The sequence below is a fragment of the Micromys minutus genome, assembly GCF_963924665.1.
Source record: "Micromys minutus genome assembly, chromosome: 1".
Classification (NCBI taxonomy): Eukaryota; Metazoa; Chordata; class Mammalia; order Rodentia; family Muridae; genus Micromys; species Micromys minutus.
In genome coordinates, this window is record NC_137969.1 from 52,012,308 (window position 1) to 52,030,424 (window position 18,117).

General features: G+C 41.6%; 1 protein-coding gene across 1 annotated transcript in view; it reads right to left on the reverse strand.

Annotated features, from left to right (window-relative positions):
- Nucleotides 1-18,117, reverse strand: part of SPTBN1 (spectrin beta, non-erythrocytic 1) — a 153,192-nt gene that overhangs the window by 106,052 nt on the left and 29,023 nt on the right. The window contains exon 2 of the mRNA XM_080909295.1: nt 6,968-7,152. Coding sequence (XP_080765421.1) covers nt 6,968-7,115 — 148 coding nt within the window. The 5' untranslated portion in view covers nt 7,116-7,152. The remainder of the gene's footprint in view (nt 1-6,967; nt 7,153-18,117) is intronic.

Consider the following 18,117-nt stretch of genomic DNA (forward strand, 5'->3'; position numbering starts at 1 on the left):
ACATTAGATGTCTGGGACCAGAGGATAGTTCCATGAGAGGTGTGCCTAGGGACTAGCAGAACACGGAATCACATGCCAATCCCCAGTCGAGCAAACGTTCTGGGCATAAACTTGTGTGTGGACAATAGATAATAATAGAGCTAAGTAATTTGGTGTGCAAACTTGTTTCTCCAAATTCAGTACCACAAACAGTTTCAGGACCCACGGAACTGTCATGCTTAGAGAACAAAAGTAAAACCTGACCACAGGGCAAAGCTGGCTAACTGATTACTGTTATTTCTATGGGGTTATGAAGTTACTAGGATGTTGTTGTTGTTGTTGTTAACCCCAAGGGAAAGGCTTAATTCAAACAGTACCTGAAACAACAGTGACAACAGCACTCTGTTCTGACTGTAGTCTGGAGCTGTTTGTAGCCAATATCTTTTGTCTACCGTAGCAAAAAGAGGTATTCTCAGGATCCCACTAGACACTGCCATGCTTGGCCCCTTACTAAATGTTTTTGTCACAGTAACCACTGAATTCTTAAAGTCAAGACAGACAGTGGAGGTGCACACCTTTAATCCCAACACCCGGGAAGCAGCAGCAGGCACGCCTGACTGTCCATTTCAATGTTATGGTGAAACCCCAACTCAAGAAAATCAATCAATTAAATCTAAAACCTCTAAGACGTTAATAAAGGCACATAGAAAAGATAGGTAAAGAGCAGGTAGCCTCTGTGGGAGTGTTCCCTTAGTGAGGCCTCCCTGAAGCATTTTCTTTTAGGAAATTTAAAAGGTAAAGAGGCAAAGATGGGAAGGACTCCAGCAGTAACCTTGTGACCCTCAAGGGCAAAAGCCAGGCTTGTAACATTAAAAGAGAAAGAGGTCAACATGACAACCTATGTGATCTTCAATGTAATGGGCCATACATGCTTATAGACAAATGCTTCCAAGAGCCTCTGCTGACCTCATAGTGGAGTTTAACTGACCCAAGTAAATGATGGAGGAAAAATTAAACTCCAGAGGCTGCATCAGAGTGGCTGTGCCTCTGCTCTTTTCCTAAAGGCGAGGGAGGCACTTGTACTGGTTCAGTTTGTTGCTTTGTTCAATAACACACAGATCCTTATGTGAGCACTGTAAAGAACAAACCAGACCTGACCAGGAGTAGCTCTAAGAGCACTGCAGTAAAGCTCTATTTTAAAGGGCTGAAGAAGGTCTGATGTTTGTTTCCCTTCAATGATTTCAAAATTTTAAAGAGATGGATCCACTTCTGCTTCTTCTCTCTTAAGGGGAAACAGTTAATGGTTATCATAACGTTACCATTTTATAAAATGTTATTATCTCTGAGTTGAGAACAAGTATCTATCTGACTGTTCTGTTGCCTAGTGCCATTTAGTGCCATCTCCCTGAAAGCCATCAGCATTTGCAGAGAACACCTCCACATGGCTCTGTGTTCTTACACCTCTATAGTCCAATCACAGCTCAGTGTCATGCAGCAGACCTCCCACAAAGCCTCCCTCCCTCCCTCAACACACCAGTGCTTCCAAGTAGAATTTGACAAGAGGCAAAAGGGAAGGGATGAGCAGTGAAGCTCAGCAGACAGCAGTCTGGCTTCCTATAGTCGGGTAGACCCCTACAGGGTAAGGCACTCACAGAAGGAGGCTAAAAAGCAAGACTCAGTTTACCTTAGTTTCTCTTGTTGTGGGGGGAATTTGCACCTTGTTTATCTTCATGTGGACCATACTAATTTCCCTTGAAAGTTAACACAAAGGCCTTCTTTCTCCACACCACAAACTATCTGCCTTGAACACAACAACCACACCTCTAGAGAGACCAAGGGCAGTGCTGCTGCATCTTCTGTGAACAACTTTTTCTGCTTCGTCTTTTTTTTGGGGGAGTGGGGGAAGGTCAGTCTGGATTACTCTTTGTAGCCCTGGCCATCCTAGAACTTATTCTGTAGACCAGGCTGGCCTGAAACTCAGAGATCTGACTGCCTCTGTCTCCTGAGTGCTGAGATTAAAGGCGTGCACCATCACTACCTGGCTTGCTTGCTTTCTGTTTTGGAGGAAGGATTTGCATACATGACACAGAGTGGTGTGGAGGTCAAGGCAAAGCTATTGTGTTTCATTCCTCTTTACACTTTGTGGGTCCCAGGGACCACACTTGGATTGGGAGGGCTGGTGGGCAGTATCTCACCCACCTTAAACTGTCTTATTTAAATCATTTGTAAGTCTCCAGCTGGCCATGGTATGCTACACAAATTTCTGGGCCAAACAAAATTTCAGTACCATACCCAATCTCACAGAAATTTGTACTCAAAAGAAACTATGCTATTAAGTCAATTAGGTCATAAACATAATTTTGCACTGAGGTTTATTCTTTTTAAATTAGATAAGAAGTAAAGTTGAATCTGCATTGCACCCAAGTCAGGTGTGAGCCAAATTAGAAAGGAGCAGTTACTAAGTGGAAGCTCCAACAACTGAAGAATAACTGAGATGCTGTCCTAGAGCACACAGCACATGACTGTGTCGAGCCTGCTTTGCACGAGACCAACCTCCCCTCTTCCTGCCTCTCTCTATCCATCTTTCTCTCCTTCGAGACAGTGTCTTCCCACATTAATCTCAGCTGGTAAACTAGGCTGGCCTCACAGTCACAGAAATCTGCCTCCTCTGTTTGCTGAGTGCTGGAATCAAAAGCATGGCCACCACACCAGGCCCCTGCCCGATATTTTACAATAACCCCTTTATTCTTCCTTAATTCTATCACATGCTGCTGCTACTTTTTTATTTTATTTTTATTTTTTATGGCCGGGATGAAACGAGGCTCTGTCCGTATTGAGCGACTGTGTTATCTACTAGCAAACCCAGCTCACGTCTCTTTAATTCAGAGAACATGCATCTCTATTCTTTGCAATCCAAAATGACTTGACTAAAAATAAACATGAATTCAGGATTCTTTTCAGAGAACTCTTATCTGTAGTCACAGACCAAATGTTTAGTTCCCTTGTTTCCTAAATACCTTCTTTTGGGGTTCTAGTTCATTCGAATCTTGTCAAAAGTTCTGACAAACACAGTTTAAGAATCAAGGCACCACTGTACGAGACTTTGTATTGTGACATAGAATATAATTGAAACTACTTAACATCTACCTGGCATTGCCTTTCTCTAAAAATTACATCACATGGTCTCACAGGTGATTCTGATTCAGCCAAGACTTTGCCCATTATACCTTTACTCAGAAGATGGAGGAAAGAGGATTGCAAGTTCAAGACCAGCCTGCACTACATATGAAATCCTGTCTCAAAACCAACCAGCTAGGCCTGTCACCCACGTGTGTTGGTGGAAGAGCTGTTTTTGATGCCACATGGAATGCTTTTAAGTTTGGTTAGAAATGCTGTGCCTGACTATATAATCTTAGCATGAAGATTATATAAATAAATACTAACGAACATGAGAATTATGCACACGGCAAGACCAACTGAGTCTGAGTTTGTCCTGGTAACTAGTCAATTTCTTTACCCACGAATATAATTTATCAGAGAATGTTAGTGCCATGAAAATTTTAATGTTGAAAATTGATCCTATGTTAAATACCATATGTTTATTTTTATTTTTTAGAGACAAGATTTCTCTGTGTAGCCCCACCTTGCCTCCTGAGTCCTGGGATTAAAGGCATGGATCACCGTTACCTGGTCTGTACAAGCTTTATTCTTTGATATTTCTAGGTCTTTTTTTTTAAAGTACCAAAATTTCTAACTATAGTATAAGAAGTTTAAGATCATTTCATGATTTTTTTTTCCTAATTACAAAATAATTCAGAATTTACTTCAGGAAAAATTTCAAATATAAAAAATTTATTCAAAATAAATAGTGACTACTTCAAATTCTTTCTATTCTGTTTATGAATTGATAAAGATATTAATTCCATTCACTTTTATCAACATTCCCAAATTATATCATATAAAAGGCTACTGCTTTCTCCAGTCTGTGTGGACTCTATAGAACATAAACTGTGATCATAATGCAGTTTTGAAAAGAAAACACTTAACACTGAGACTGTGTTTTGGTTGCTTTTTCCTTCTCTTTCTTAGTACTGAGGTCTGAACACAGAGCCTTGTATATGCTAGGCAAGAATTCCCCCACTGAATTCCACCTTCAGCCCTGCTGACATTTCTTAAAAGAACTAAGTATTGTGCTTTATTTCAAATGGCACACTGGTCAAGGACACTCGGACTACAGAATCATCACATGTCCCAGTACACGGAGGCAAGCTGGTCAGAGGTAAGGAATGTGGACATGCCACTGTGGCATTCGGGAAATGACTTACAGGAGACATAAATTCACTTCACAGTGTACTGCCTGAGGCTGAACCTACTTGCCAAAATCCCTCTGCAAATCAATGCTACTGAAGTAAAGAATGTTCGAACTCACAGGAGCAGCATCATGGCAAAGGTTAAAGTACTGTCTACCATGTTCTGACTGTGATCAGATTTAAACTGTTTCTTACCCATCTCTTATATGTAAAAAGAATGTGAGTATTAAAAAATTAATAAAATGAAAAATGGCACTAGTACTTTTTCATACTAAGACATGCGAAATGTTAGTTTTGAGTATATGAAAGCACTTAGTATTGTCTATTTACTGATTTACTTACTTAAGATGGACATTTTAGTAAATGTAACCCCAGTATTAGTGACTCAGTAATCCCAGAATTTGAAGCTAAAGCAGGTAACTGAGAATTTGAGGACAGCACAGGCTGAAGAGTTGAGATTCCTTTTTGCCCAACTTCTTGAGGAGGAAGCTAAAGAGTTAAGTTTTCCCTTCTGTCAGGGCTACAGATCCTGTAGGAGGCAGAGCACCCTTTTTATGCTCTTGGTCAACGGGGTAATGTACCAACAATGTGCCCCAAGGAAGCACTTACTCCTTCTGTGCCTCAGATTACACGTCTGCACTTTACAGAAGACAACAGACCTGCTCATGCTATCGTCCTGGGATTGGCTACTTTTTGTTTTTTACTGTTGTTAAGACAAGGTGTCACTGCATGGCTCAGTCTGGCCTCAACATCAAAATCTTCCCGCCTCCATCTCCCAAGTGTGAGTACGAACGAACACATGCTACCCTGCCTGGTTTCGAAGCGTTTGGAGCAGTACCTGGACCACAGGAAACACATTAATCTCTTGATATCGCCACCATAACCCAGTCATTCTGGAACCAGAATCAACATCCCTAGAAGGTTATGACGAGGATCAGCGCCAGGAACAGCTGGGCTCTTGAGTGAGTGTGTTGAAAGATGTCTCACAGACAAACAGGAGCTGGAGTGGGGTGGGATGGCTCAGTGGATAAAGAGCTGGCTGTGTACATGTGAGGACTACATGATAAACCAGACAGTATGTAGGCTACCCATAAGTCCAGTCCTCCAGAAGCCAAGACAGGAGAATATTGAGAAAGCTGGCTACCGAAACTAGCTAGAATTAGCGATGCTTGGGTTTAGTGAGACCCACAATAAATAAAGCAGAGTGTGACTAAGGCAGATAACAGACATCAACTTTGGATCTCCACACACTTGTGCAAACGTGTACATGCACATGTAACTACATACATCTAAAACATGTGCACACACATGTCCATGCATTTCATATTCATGTGAAAAAAGAAGAAAAAACTTCAAGAAACAGCTTTATATTGTGTAAAGAAAATGTCCTTAAAATGAGACAACATGAGTTAGCTTGGAACTAACTATGAAGTATGAAGCCTGTGATCAGAGGTAACTAATTTTAGCTACCACCAGCAGAATGGTCTTACGTCTCAAATGAGGACTCATGAAAAGGGATGGTAAAGTGCCAATTGATCCTGCAGTATAGACCACATTCATGACTCCCAAAGGCAGTGTTTCTCAGCCTTCCTAATGCTGTGACCCTTTAATACAGTCCCTCAGGTTGTGGTGACCCCAACCATAACATTATTTTCAATGCTAAATTCATAACTATAATTTTGTTACGGTTATGAATTGTAATGTAAACATCTGTGGTCTTTGATGACCCCTGTGAAAGGGTAATTTGACCTCCAAAGGGACTGAGACCCACAGGCTAAGTAAGAACCACTGCCGTGGGCCAACCTGGTCATATCATTTAAGCTCAGGAGACATTTTAGTTAAGCTAGAATCTGCTGACTCTGTGACCAGTATTTCTGTCACTTGAGCCACTAGAGTTAAACGCCCTCCTTAGTGAAAGCAGCGCTGGTTTTATAATCAGATCCTACCATAAAGACAACAGAAAAGCGACTAGAATTAATCAATCTGCTCATACCGTGACGTAATCTATCATAATCAATGGCACCAAAAGGAAAAATCATTAACTTACTTTCTCATTCTGAAATAATTTCCTCTAAAATCTCAAAAGTGGAACACAGAGAGCACCTCAAACTTACTCCATTTTCACTCTTGCTTTGTACAAATTGGCTACTGCTCAGTTTGGTGATGGAACCTTTTCCTGACGCGCTGCCCTTTGACGAGGGCCACTGGAACGCTCTCTGTATTCAGCAGCAGCAAGGGAATAAGCAATCACACAGGAAGGACAATCGACACTGATGGGAGTAATCAATGGCAAACCTGCTCATCAACAGCATTAAATACAGCCTTCCCACAGGACCGTGTACCGCTAAGATCAGCCCATCTGCCACCGGCACTGAGTACACAGCCCGGTTGGATATTTTATATAAATACCAAAACATTTAAAATGAAGGATGTGTTAGAAATAAAAAATTCTTACAAACTCGTAGCATCTCTTTCTAAATTGCTGCAAACATTACTTACTGTGTTCCAAACTATGTTGGCTATTAAGGTTGGCAGCTCTCCAAATGTCAATGTCTTATGAAAGGGTCAGCTAGCTCTCAGGACATGTTAGAGCAAGGGAAGCTCAACCTCAAGCAAGACAGCTTAAAGGAGAAATGGTTGATGTTCAAGGGACTACAGAACAATACCAGGATACTCACCCGCCAGGGCCTTGATGCGGGAGCGCTCAAAGAGCCGCGCAGAGCTGTTCTCATTGTCCCAATCATCAACGTCCCAGCGGTTGTTCACATCACTGTACTGCTGCTGGATCTCAATGTTGTCATAGTCTGTGGCTACTGTGGTCGTCATCTTGGCTGTCTCAGCGACTTGTCCACATCAGTTACTTCTGTGAGAAAGGAAGGAGAAGCACAGGTGTGTATTCCAAGCCTCTACAGGCCTGCTGGGAGAGACTGAGGGAGACTGGGAGGAACTGGGACAGTGGCTGCTTGTCCAGATGTGCCTTCTAGAGCCAAGGCTGATTCTGAACTTTGGCTCTGCTTCATATCATGTGTGTGATCTCGGCCGAGCTACCTTAATGCTTTCCCCAAACACAGAAGAGAGAGAAGACTGAGGGAAACACTGGACACCAGGTTCACATTCTTTTTTAAAGGAGTTTAAAGTGGTTGGGCAGTGGTGATGCGAACCTTTAATCCCAGCACTCAGTAGGTAGAGGCAGGAAGATCAGACAGCTATGGCAACACAGAGAAACCATGTCTTGGAAAAACAAACTAAAATAGAGCAAAAAAAGCAAAACCCAAAAAGGTTTAAGGTAAAGAATTAATGGGTTTTTTAAAAAGATTTATTTATTTATTATGTAAGTTCATTGTAGCTGTCTTCAGACACACCAGAAAAATATATCAGATCTCATTACAGATGGTTGTGAGCCACCATGTGGTTGCTGGGATTTGAACTCAGGCCCTCTGGAAGAGCAGTCAGTGCTCTTAACCACTGAGCCATCTCTTCAGCCTCAAGAGCTAATGTTTTATCAGGGCTATATCAACATCTACATGGGTCTTTTTGAATTTGCTTAGTTTTATTGTCTATTACCTTCTAGTTTCTCATTCATAAACTATTATATAAAAAAAACTAACAAATCATTCTGTCTCTATATCTCATTTACATATTTAAAATTGGTGCCTAAGATTAAAATGTCAGCATATGGCATCAAAGATATTATCCACACATAGTAAATGCTCAATAAGTATAGTAACATACCATTGTTACTATAAATTCTAGGACTAAGACCAATAGTAATACCCACTACTTTAGAGCTCACTGAGGATAATGGTGGGATTTTAGGAATAATTATGAAAGAAGCTCTGGCCCACAAATGTCTTCACTTTATCAGTGTATTCTTGGAGATTTTCAAGAGAAATATATCTTTAAATACAGTTTCTCCATTCAATAAAGCCATTAGTCACATGCATAACTCAAATATATAGAGGAATTATTACATGCTCAGCATTGCTCTATAATTCCAGGAAAGAACAAACGAAGCAAGTGAGGCTTACGTCCTCATAGAAGGGAGACTAAAACACACAAGAAAAGCCGGGGAGTTTACGGAAAATAAAATGCAAACAGATAAATTTGAGAGTGGCTATTTTAGACTGGTCAGAAATAAATACACTGCTTAGTACTGAACTAGACCTCAGTGTCTAAACTGCACAGATCAAGAAGAGCGAGCAGCACACCAGACAAAGGAAACACCATGGCATGGTTAGTATAGCTGGAGTTGGGATGCAGAGGGAAAGGTAAGCAGAGACAGGGCTAGGGAGCTAGACAGAGCCAGGCCAGACTCGGCTGAGCCTCGAATTGTGGCTACTGCTGGATGTGATTCTAAAAGACTGTTCTTGGTGCTGTGTGGAAACAGATTGTAGGAGGCAGAGCTGGTTGTTGGCTACTCAAGAAATGGAAGTGGTTTGGCGCCGGCAGCAGTCGGCCTGGATGTGGTAGTGGTTTGTGTGGGTGTGTGTCAGGCCTGCTGACAGGACCCGAAGAAAGGTCTGGCTGAAAGACCAGATCTTGGGTTCAGACTCCATCTTAGAGAACCTGACCTAAGGCTGAACTCGGATTAATAGTCTGGTGTCTAGGGCCAGTTTCCAGGTTACCCCCCCCCCGCAACAAATCTGCACCCCAAGGTTACAAGCTCATCCCTGCCCCCTCACTTCCTAACAACCACCAACCAGGAGGAAAAAACTAGTTAAGTTTATGGTTTGACACCTAGCACCAGCCAATTATGTTAAGGGACAAGAATAGCCCCCCCCCCATTAGATGCTTGCCAGGCTAGAAACCGCCACCCCTTGCTTGCCATGTCCCTATGAGAATTCAGGGCTGTTTCATCAAACTGTCCTGTGGGTCAGAGGTGAGTAAGCCCAGGGTCGAGCTTGGAATAAAGAGACCCTAATGTGATTACAGTGGAGTCTGTTCCTGGTTTGTCTTCTTGGTACAACATGGCTAGTTCTACGGCATTTGTGAGGCTCTGTGCTTGATTCTATTGGTGTGGTTAGATTCCTATATGTGTTCAATTTCACTACAGGGACTCAGGTTCAGTCAGGCACACAAAGCTATCCAAGTAAGTTAACTGTAAATCTAAGAAGGGAATGTGATGGAGAAAACTCCTGTCTCAGTGGTAGAAAGATACAAGAGAAATGATGCTGGCTAGTTCCTTTCCTCACCTAAGATTAAAAACATAGTGAGAATTTTGTACATGGACGCTCACTTGGCCCAGAGTGTACCCAGGGGCCAGTCTGCACAGCTCATCACTAGCATCTGTGTGCTATTAGACTCCGACGTCATCCATCAGAGCATAAACATCCAACTCCTTAACGGGAGATTCCCACCAGACAGATGCACTCAAGCCCAACAACACAAATGTATCTGTATACCAATCTAACAGTTATGTTAACAACGTATTTATAGGACTTCACAAAACCACTAATTAACAAGCTGAACCTATTGACTGGGTGATTTTATAGTTAAGCAATTCTAACGCAGGGATGGGGGCAAGAAGAGAGAAGGACCAGCCAGCCGTACAGTCACAGTGGTACCCTTAGAAATGGTTCATTTTCATAACTACTGCAATATCACAGCCTTTTATAAAACCTATCTTGGAATATTCTCTCTAGTAAAGAAAAACTTTACAATGCTATTGACCACTTAGAGTATAAAAAAGTTGATTTAATCCAACTCAAGGACAAACCCTTTGCCAGGTCACCCTTCTGGCTATTTGGTGCCATCTACTGACCAAGTGGAATAAGCTACACTGTGGCCCCAGAGCCCTTAGCACCTGCCTAGGTGCCCACTCCTTTGTATTGGCTCTGGGATCTCCCACTGTGGCCCTTCCCTGCTCTCACAAGTGACTGAACTTCTTCACACCTCTGACCCACCACCAGGTACCAGTTGCCCTCCACAGTTTCCCAATGAACTGTTCCTTTTGTCTGCTTTTTTCTTGTGAATTAAACATATTTATAGTTGATAACTTAAGTACAATACATTCTTCCCTAAGTGCTAAGTAATAATGTTCTTTAATATATCATTATTATTTCTTAAAGGGACGAGAGGCAAAGATACCTACTAGTCCATGTACAGAAAAAACACAGTTGCTATTAGTGACTAATGTAATTCAGGTACCCAAGAGCCTAGATTTGAGTATCAGACATTTTTCTACTCCTGTATTATCTATCTCTCCAGAGACAGCATCATTACCAAGTGAGTTTTGGTGGTGGTAGAGCATTTTGTTTGGTTTGCCCTGCCCCCAAGACACTTTCAAGGCTATTTATCCCCCAGGGCTATATTGAGTACTTCTTAATTCAACATCACCAAGTGACTCACCTGAGAATGAAGAACAATAAGAGAAATGAACACATATAGGGAATGTATCCTAAAGCACTGAGAAGCCAGACATCCACCATGCTTCAAAACTCTTCAGCAAGAGGCTGTGTAAGCTATGAGCACAACTTCTATCACACAAGGACATATCCCCTGGAGGTTGTCTACAGAGTGTTTCTAAGGTGCTATCAATCATGCATGCCTAGGATAGATGAAAATTATACTTTTTATATGGCTGAGAGTAGATAAACAGGAGAGAAAGGCTGGAGTCCAAGTTCCCCTTTGAGATGGCCCTCAGCACCTCAGCACACACGAGTCTTTGTCCATTAGGGCTTTTTCAGTTAGGACAAACTTGAGAGGACTATGTAAGCATGTTGTAGGCAGAAAATGGTCAGCCCTTCAGTGGTCCTCCATAGCAGACACCACAGGGAGGAGCAGCCCATTGTGGGTTTCTGCATCACAGACTGTGTATGAGATCAGCAATTCACAACTGTCTGAAGCACAGTTCTAGGGAATCTTTCGATTTCCATGAACACTACACACATAGGCATATGCACATATAAAATTAAAATTAAGAACAGTATAACCACAAACAGAGTTCTCTAAAAATATAGGAGGGAGAATGGGATGTCTTCACTCTGTCCTTCCTCTATTTTACAGAGGACAAAGGAAGGGCCAGTGAAATGAATGCCTTTAGTATCATTAACTCAGAACAGGCCTAGCATCATGGTTCATAGACAATGTAGTGTTTCTGACCGCTATCAACAGTCTTTTCAGCCTTACATATACTTCCAAACAGTTTTAAATAACATCAGAATATAGTTCTAACATGTCAATGCCAAAATGCCAGCCCCACACTTGAACGAGCAAGGCCTTCGAGTGCTTTATTTGTTCTGAAGCTCAGTGAGGCAGAACTGTGCCTTCCTGAACAGCGGGACACCACTCACAGAGCCGACTCTGAGAGCTTTTTCTACTGGAGCAGTCCAGTGCCAAGATTCTTGGCAAATAAGTAAAATGCACACCTCAATTTTCTGAAATACAGATCAAACGAAAGCATGCGAAAGTGCCACGAACTTCATCTTTGTACCACACACCACCAAACAGGCCTGCGAGGCCAGGACCCTACCTTCTGGACATCGTCACAAAACCAGTATCTGCACCATCGCAAGTGCTCAAAACCAATCTCAATATGAATTGACAGGCGGAACACTGTCACTGCCCAGTACCTAAGTATAAAAAAAAAATTCTATCTCTGTCCAAGTCATAGAAATCCTGGACCCCAGTAAAAACTGCTGCTATGTAAGGAGACAGTCTATCCTTTGTTGCAGATTCATTTAGTAAGGAATGGATCTTTATGAGAAATTTATTTTCACCTGGCTCAAAGTAAGATGGGCTATTCTTAGAACTAAAGAAATAATGATTTCACTTGATTTGCTTATAATGTTTATTATAAATACATACTTTATTTTGAATACAACTACTTCCCCTTTAGAAAATGGCTTAAGTTCTAGGTGCAATTGGCTGCCCAAATGTCCAGGTTTAAATTTTACTAAGTTTGCTCAAAGGGCCACTCACACAATTTAGTGTTTGGCTGAGCACTTCCTCAGCCTTCCCTCTGTGTGCTAGCTAAGTATTTTCCAAGTTGACATAGAAATCTGTAGTCTTGCAAATGAACAAAACAATTACCTAAAAGCTGGCCTATGACACTCACAGGGGAGAACATGACAATCCCAGAAGGATCATTTAAACACAATCAAACTTCTGATTCTACAATTTGCTTAAACCTGATCACAATCTAAAAGAATTGTTCAACACAAAACAATACATGCAGTATGGAATACAACTGAATTTTGTACATAACTGTTTAAACGTTTGCTTACAAAGGTCCTAAAACACTGCAATGCCTTTAGGACTGTAGAAGGCTTCTAACTGGGTTCTTTGGTAGGTAATCAGATATGGTTTAAGGTGTTTTCCCCCCCAAGACCAGACCATAATCCAACCAAAAATACATTACTTAATTTCTCAGAATGTTATGGGATACACAGGCCTGTCCACGGCCACACAGGCAGGGATGTGTGATTTAAACTTGCTTACCTCCCTCTCGATTGCTGAAATGACTTCAATATGGAAAGGAAGTTCTTAGCAGGTGAAGACCTCAATTAGTTTTAGGAATAAAAGAAACCAAAACCTTGCCCTGCCTCAGCAACAAGGGCAAAAGGCTCAGAAGGACTTGACCAGACATCCAGATAACTTTGAATGTCCTTAAAATCTTTTTAGTAATGACATTTTGGAAGCTACATTTCACAGCTATCTGCCTGACCAAAATTGAGTCCATAACTTCATGTCTTTGAAATATTATCAATAAACAAGATTTTTTCCTGAATATCTACAATATCACACACTTTGTTTTTGAATGGTATGACAGGAAGATCATGAACAGCTCCAGAGAAGCATGTTATAACTTACGCAGGGAAAAACTAAGGACTGGGCCACCAACACCAGAGGAACTGTTTGTGGTATCTCACAATCATGGTTCCTTGCATATCAGGAACGTGGAGCGCAAGCATTCACATTAAATGTGATTATACAGTGGGGCCTTAGTAGGACACTGTGGTCTCCTCTATCCACATCTCATCCCATACCACAAAGGAGAGGTGGACACAATTAGAAAGTGGCCATCTTCAAGACAGAGGAAGTCATTAGAACTCACTTGGACGCTGCTGTGACTTTTGCACTTGTAGAACTAAGCATGAGTACATCTCTGTTGAGTCATAAACTGAGTGGTATTCTGTATTCGGTATACTAATGTAGAGTGAGTCCTAAAGGAGCCTCCTGTGAACTGAGTCTGAGCCAAGCCCTTCTAACTATCTCATAACAACAGCACCATTAACTCTTAGTACCTTAAAATATTACAGATAAAGAAACAGACAATGAGAACCAAGTCAGCTTGACTTTCTCTGGGAGGACTCTTCTGAGGCCCTAGACCACTATGTATGTTTGTCCATCCTTCCTCATACACAGTGAAATTATTCAGTAATCATCTTGCCCTGTATATCACACTTTATAAATACTGGGCAATTCTTTTTTCCATCAATGAATCACTAGACATAGATCATTTAACACATCAAGGACAGAGGAAAACATTTTTTTTTTTAGATTTATTTTATATGTATGAGTATTTTGCTTGCATGTGTGTATAGATGTGTATCACAAGATGCCTGTTGCCTGCAGAGGCCAGAAGAGGGCATCGGAGCCCCTAGAACTGGAGTTACAGAGGTTGCCAGCCAACTTGCAGGTGCTGAGAATAGAACCCATTTGCAGCCAGTGCTCTAAACTGCTGAGCCATCTCTCCAGTCCCCTTGGCAAACATTTAAAGAGTAAATTCAATGCTTGAGTTTCTCAGCTTTACTAAGTGTCAGAAGTACTTTCTGTATGAAATCTACTATCACAGAGAAAAGCATCTTCATTTTATGAAATTGTTAATTTGTCCTAATGTAAATTATAAGAAACTTATAAGGCTGGGTGTGGTGGGATCTTAGAATTCTGGAGGCAGACCAGGCAGATAAGTTTTAGTAAACCAAAATTATCTTCTTTTATGATTTTATTATATCTTCTGTATTTAGGAAACTCAGGGATGTCTTAGAAGTTGGCTGGGTCTGCTTTTGAGTAACAGATATGCACTTTTGATATTATGGAGTTACTCAGTAAGAGTTGCTATATCCAGTGACCAGAAGGAAAGGTTGTGTGACCAGTGAGGACAACATCAGATCAGTAACATGTAAGGCTGGTCATTTCATGTTCCTGTATTTCCTATTTCTATCCTTAGATACTTTATATGCTGAAGAAGCGCACAACGTCAAAGTGATCCATTTAAAAAATGTTGGTGGCTGGGAGGTAGTGGTGTACACCTTTAAACCCAGCACCTAGAAAGCAGAGGCAGGTGGTTCTCTGTGAGTTTGAGGCCAGCTTGGTCTACAGAGAGTTCCAGGACAACCAGGGATACACAGAAAAACACTGTCTTAAAAAAAACAAAACAAAACAAAACAAAACAAAGAAAAATGTTGATGTCTTGTAATGAACTTAATTGAAGAACAGGAATGTATCCAGTTGTTAAAAAATCCCTCCCTAGTATAAGTGCCAGGGCGATTCCTGGGGTAGGAAGGGGGACAGCTACAGAGGCAGGGCATGTCAGCTCCCCTATGCCCTTGAAACACAGAGAACACGGCAGCAATGTCACAGAAGCTTCTCTTGCTGTGATGGCAGAGCCAATAAGCCTGAGTTCTGAGTAATTCTAGCACAGCTAACAGCACTGTAGCCAAGTCCTCCCCCACGGTTTCAGTGCACACTCCCAGTGGGGAAACAACCCTGAGAGGCCGTTTGCCCAAGTCTGGCAATTGGTTTTCTCATTAACATTCTGTCTGATGGGGTAACTGCTGTTAATCATTTTCTAGATGAAAACCCTGCAGCTCTGTCACCCATATATACACAGTCCCACAATACACTCTCCAAGGTGAATATTTCCATCTCATCTCCTCTCTGCTTCTGTTTCCAGAGACAGGTGCCACCACGTCAGGAATGGCCTTCTCTGTACATGGGAATCCTCCTGGGGGAGGGGGGACAAGCAGGGGAATCATTCTGACCATCTTCAGAGCACAAAGGGGTGTGCCTGCACATTGTGGGACACACTCCTTAGGTTCTGCACTGTTCCCTGACAGCCCTAACAAACCTTCACCATCAGCTTCCAGAAACTGGAGGTGCGGCCTGGGGCCAGAAGACAGACGTGAACCACAGCAGAAATAGGTGTCATTAAAGAGGACAGCGAGTGTTCTGAGCAGGAAAGGAATTCCTTGACACCCAGAAAAGAAAAATATTCTTCCTGAGTTTAACATGTGAAAATGAATATTGTCATAAATTAAAAGACAGGTCTGGAAATGAACCAAAGCTCTAATCCAAGCCTGCTATAGAAATATTCAAAACTATGCTAATCTTCACCAGAAACATAAAATTTTAAAAAGCTACAAATACCAAAACACAATCAAGCTTTTCTTAAAAAAAAAAAAAAAAAAAAAAAAAAAGGGAAGAAAAAGGACACCATTTCATATCCGAGTTCTCACTTCCCTCCATTCCTCAGACCCCCCTCCAATGCTTTTTTCTGCTCACAGTCTCCAGGGTCAAGATGGGGCAGTAACCCTGGTACTCTATACCACCAAGGGGTACTCAGCTACCATCAGATGTCCATATCTGATCAAAAAATACCAAGGAGCATGAAGAAGAAAGGTAAACAGGTAAGCATGCTCTGGATAATGCCTCTTAATGCACACGGTGTTGGGGTTGGTCAGTTAAGCCAAACACTGTCAAAATTACCTGTACTGTTGCCTAAAGGGGAAGCAAAAAGGGTTCTATAAAAGGCAGAGGAGACCAGCTATTCTGAAATGCTTATCTCAGAATACATAGCACCCAGCACCAAAGGTACTATCTTAACTACTTAGACATAATAAATAAGCAGACAGATAAACAAGCAAGCAAGCAAACAAACAAACAAACGAATAAAGGAAGGACCAATGAGGACAGGGAGTGAGTTTACCTCCTTCCCAGGGTCCAGGGTCCCACTCTCTGCGGCTGCTCAACATGAATCTTTACAGTGCACTCTACAGGTCTCCTGAGAGGTCACCAAACACCCTTTCTGGAAACAGACCATTTCCAAGTCATCTCAAGCAGGGGCTGTGGATCAAGCCACCTTGCTGACCACCACCTCACTCTTGCTCTGTATAGAGAAAGGCCTGGGATTGTCACTGCGTCCTGACAGGGTCAGTGTTTTAGATGAGCTGGTTCAGGTAAGGAAGCCATTGGGATCTTTAAAGCTTGTCACCAAAGGCTGAGAACCACCCAGAAGCTGGGCTCCTTCCACTAAACAAAACTTTGCAAGACCCAAATACCAATGAAACTACCTGCACACATCCACCTCTGACTGAGCAGAACAAGTTCATCTCCACAGCCTCAACCTGAACACTGGGAGCACAATGAATACGGAACCTATTCTAGAATCTTCCAGCCAGTTTTAGAATTCAGGCACTCTGACTTAGATCTCTTTTTCTGCTGCTTGAAACCTGAGTCTTATAGTAAGATATCTTAAACATAATTGTGTGGCTATTTTAAAATAAGCCTTCAGCCAACAAATTTAACTACTTAGTCATTAAAAAAATGAAAAAATATGCTTAAAGCTTTCTTTTCATTCCCTCATTTTAATAGATTATAGACCAGAGAAAAAACACAAAACAAATCCTAATAAATGAACAATTATCATAACCAAAGTAGAAAGCACTATAATAGCAAGATGGCAGAAATACTGATTACATTTCAATTACCATTTGTGCCTTCATCCGGGAAAGCATGTCTTCCAGTGGAAAGGACCTAGTCTAACAGCTGCACTGCTTTTTCTACTTTCACAAACACTGGAAAGGTTAGCCAAAACTCTGTACTGGCTACCAGCCCAGGCTTTATTATTATGCACTCTGAGCTCCTACTGAGAAATGTGGGCTCAAGGAAGAGGGAGAGCCAAGCACCAAAAGGGGGCTCATGATCATGTACAGATGGAAAGATTTCTCTCTGCCAGAAAAATACCGTCCTTATCCATTCTATTACCACTGGCCTTTATTCACTTAATAATGGCAAATGTTGTGTTTTTAGAACACTATTGAGAGTCTTAACTGTGGAACAATTTTTCTTATATCAGATGCTGAACCAAAATAACATCTTAAAATTTTTGAGATGTAGAAGCAAATTGGTCCATTCTCTCCTCTCCTTGTACTTAGCAAGTGCTGAAGTAAGTCAAGAAGCAAATAAGCAGCTACCTCTTTTCTGTGTTTACTTCCTGTCAAGTCAATTATGGCTCAAAAGCCTCTCGCTCTCACAGAACTGCATGATTATCAGCCTTTTGAAGGCTTATATAAGCCAGATGGAGATAGATGGTCTAAGACTTTTCAATCTCACGAATCAGTAAAAATTAAACATAAATAGAGGGACCAACTTGGGTTCTCAGATTCTATTTAAGGAATAAAAATGAAGTGGAACACCAGAAAATTAATATTTCCAACAGCAGATCAAACTAAAGAGTACAGATACAACAGGACCCAAGCCAGTGCACAGAGAAGTGCTCTCCTAAGGAGCCAGACTCCAGAACACCAAGGGAAAAGAGCAAGCCAACCTGCAGGAAGAACTGGCTCAAGGGGACAAAGGAACATGCCAGGCTCACTATAAAATCCGAATCTAAATGACCAGCTTCTATTACCAGGACAGGCAAACTTCGAAGAAGCAAGGCCTTAGCATGGAGAAGCAGGCTAATGAGTAAGAAGAAACCTCCTGATGATCTGAGTAAGGAAACAGTGGGCTTTTTAGAACATTTTACTTTCATGCTATGGCTGCGTTTTCTTATTGCACCTGTTAAATGAAATCAGCACTTATCTGTAACAAAATGAAAGTATTC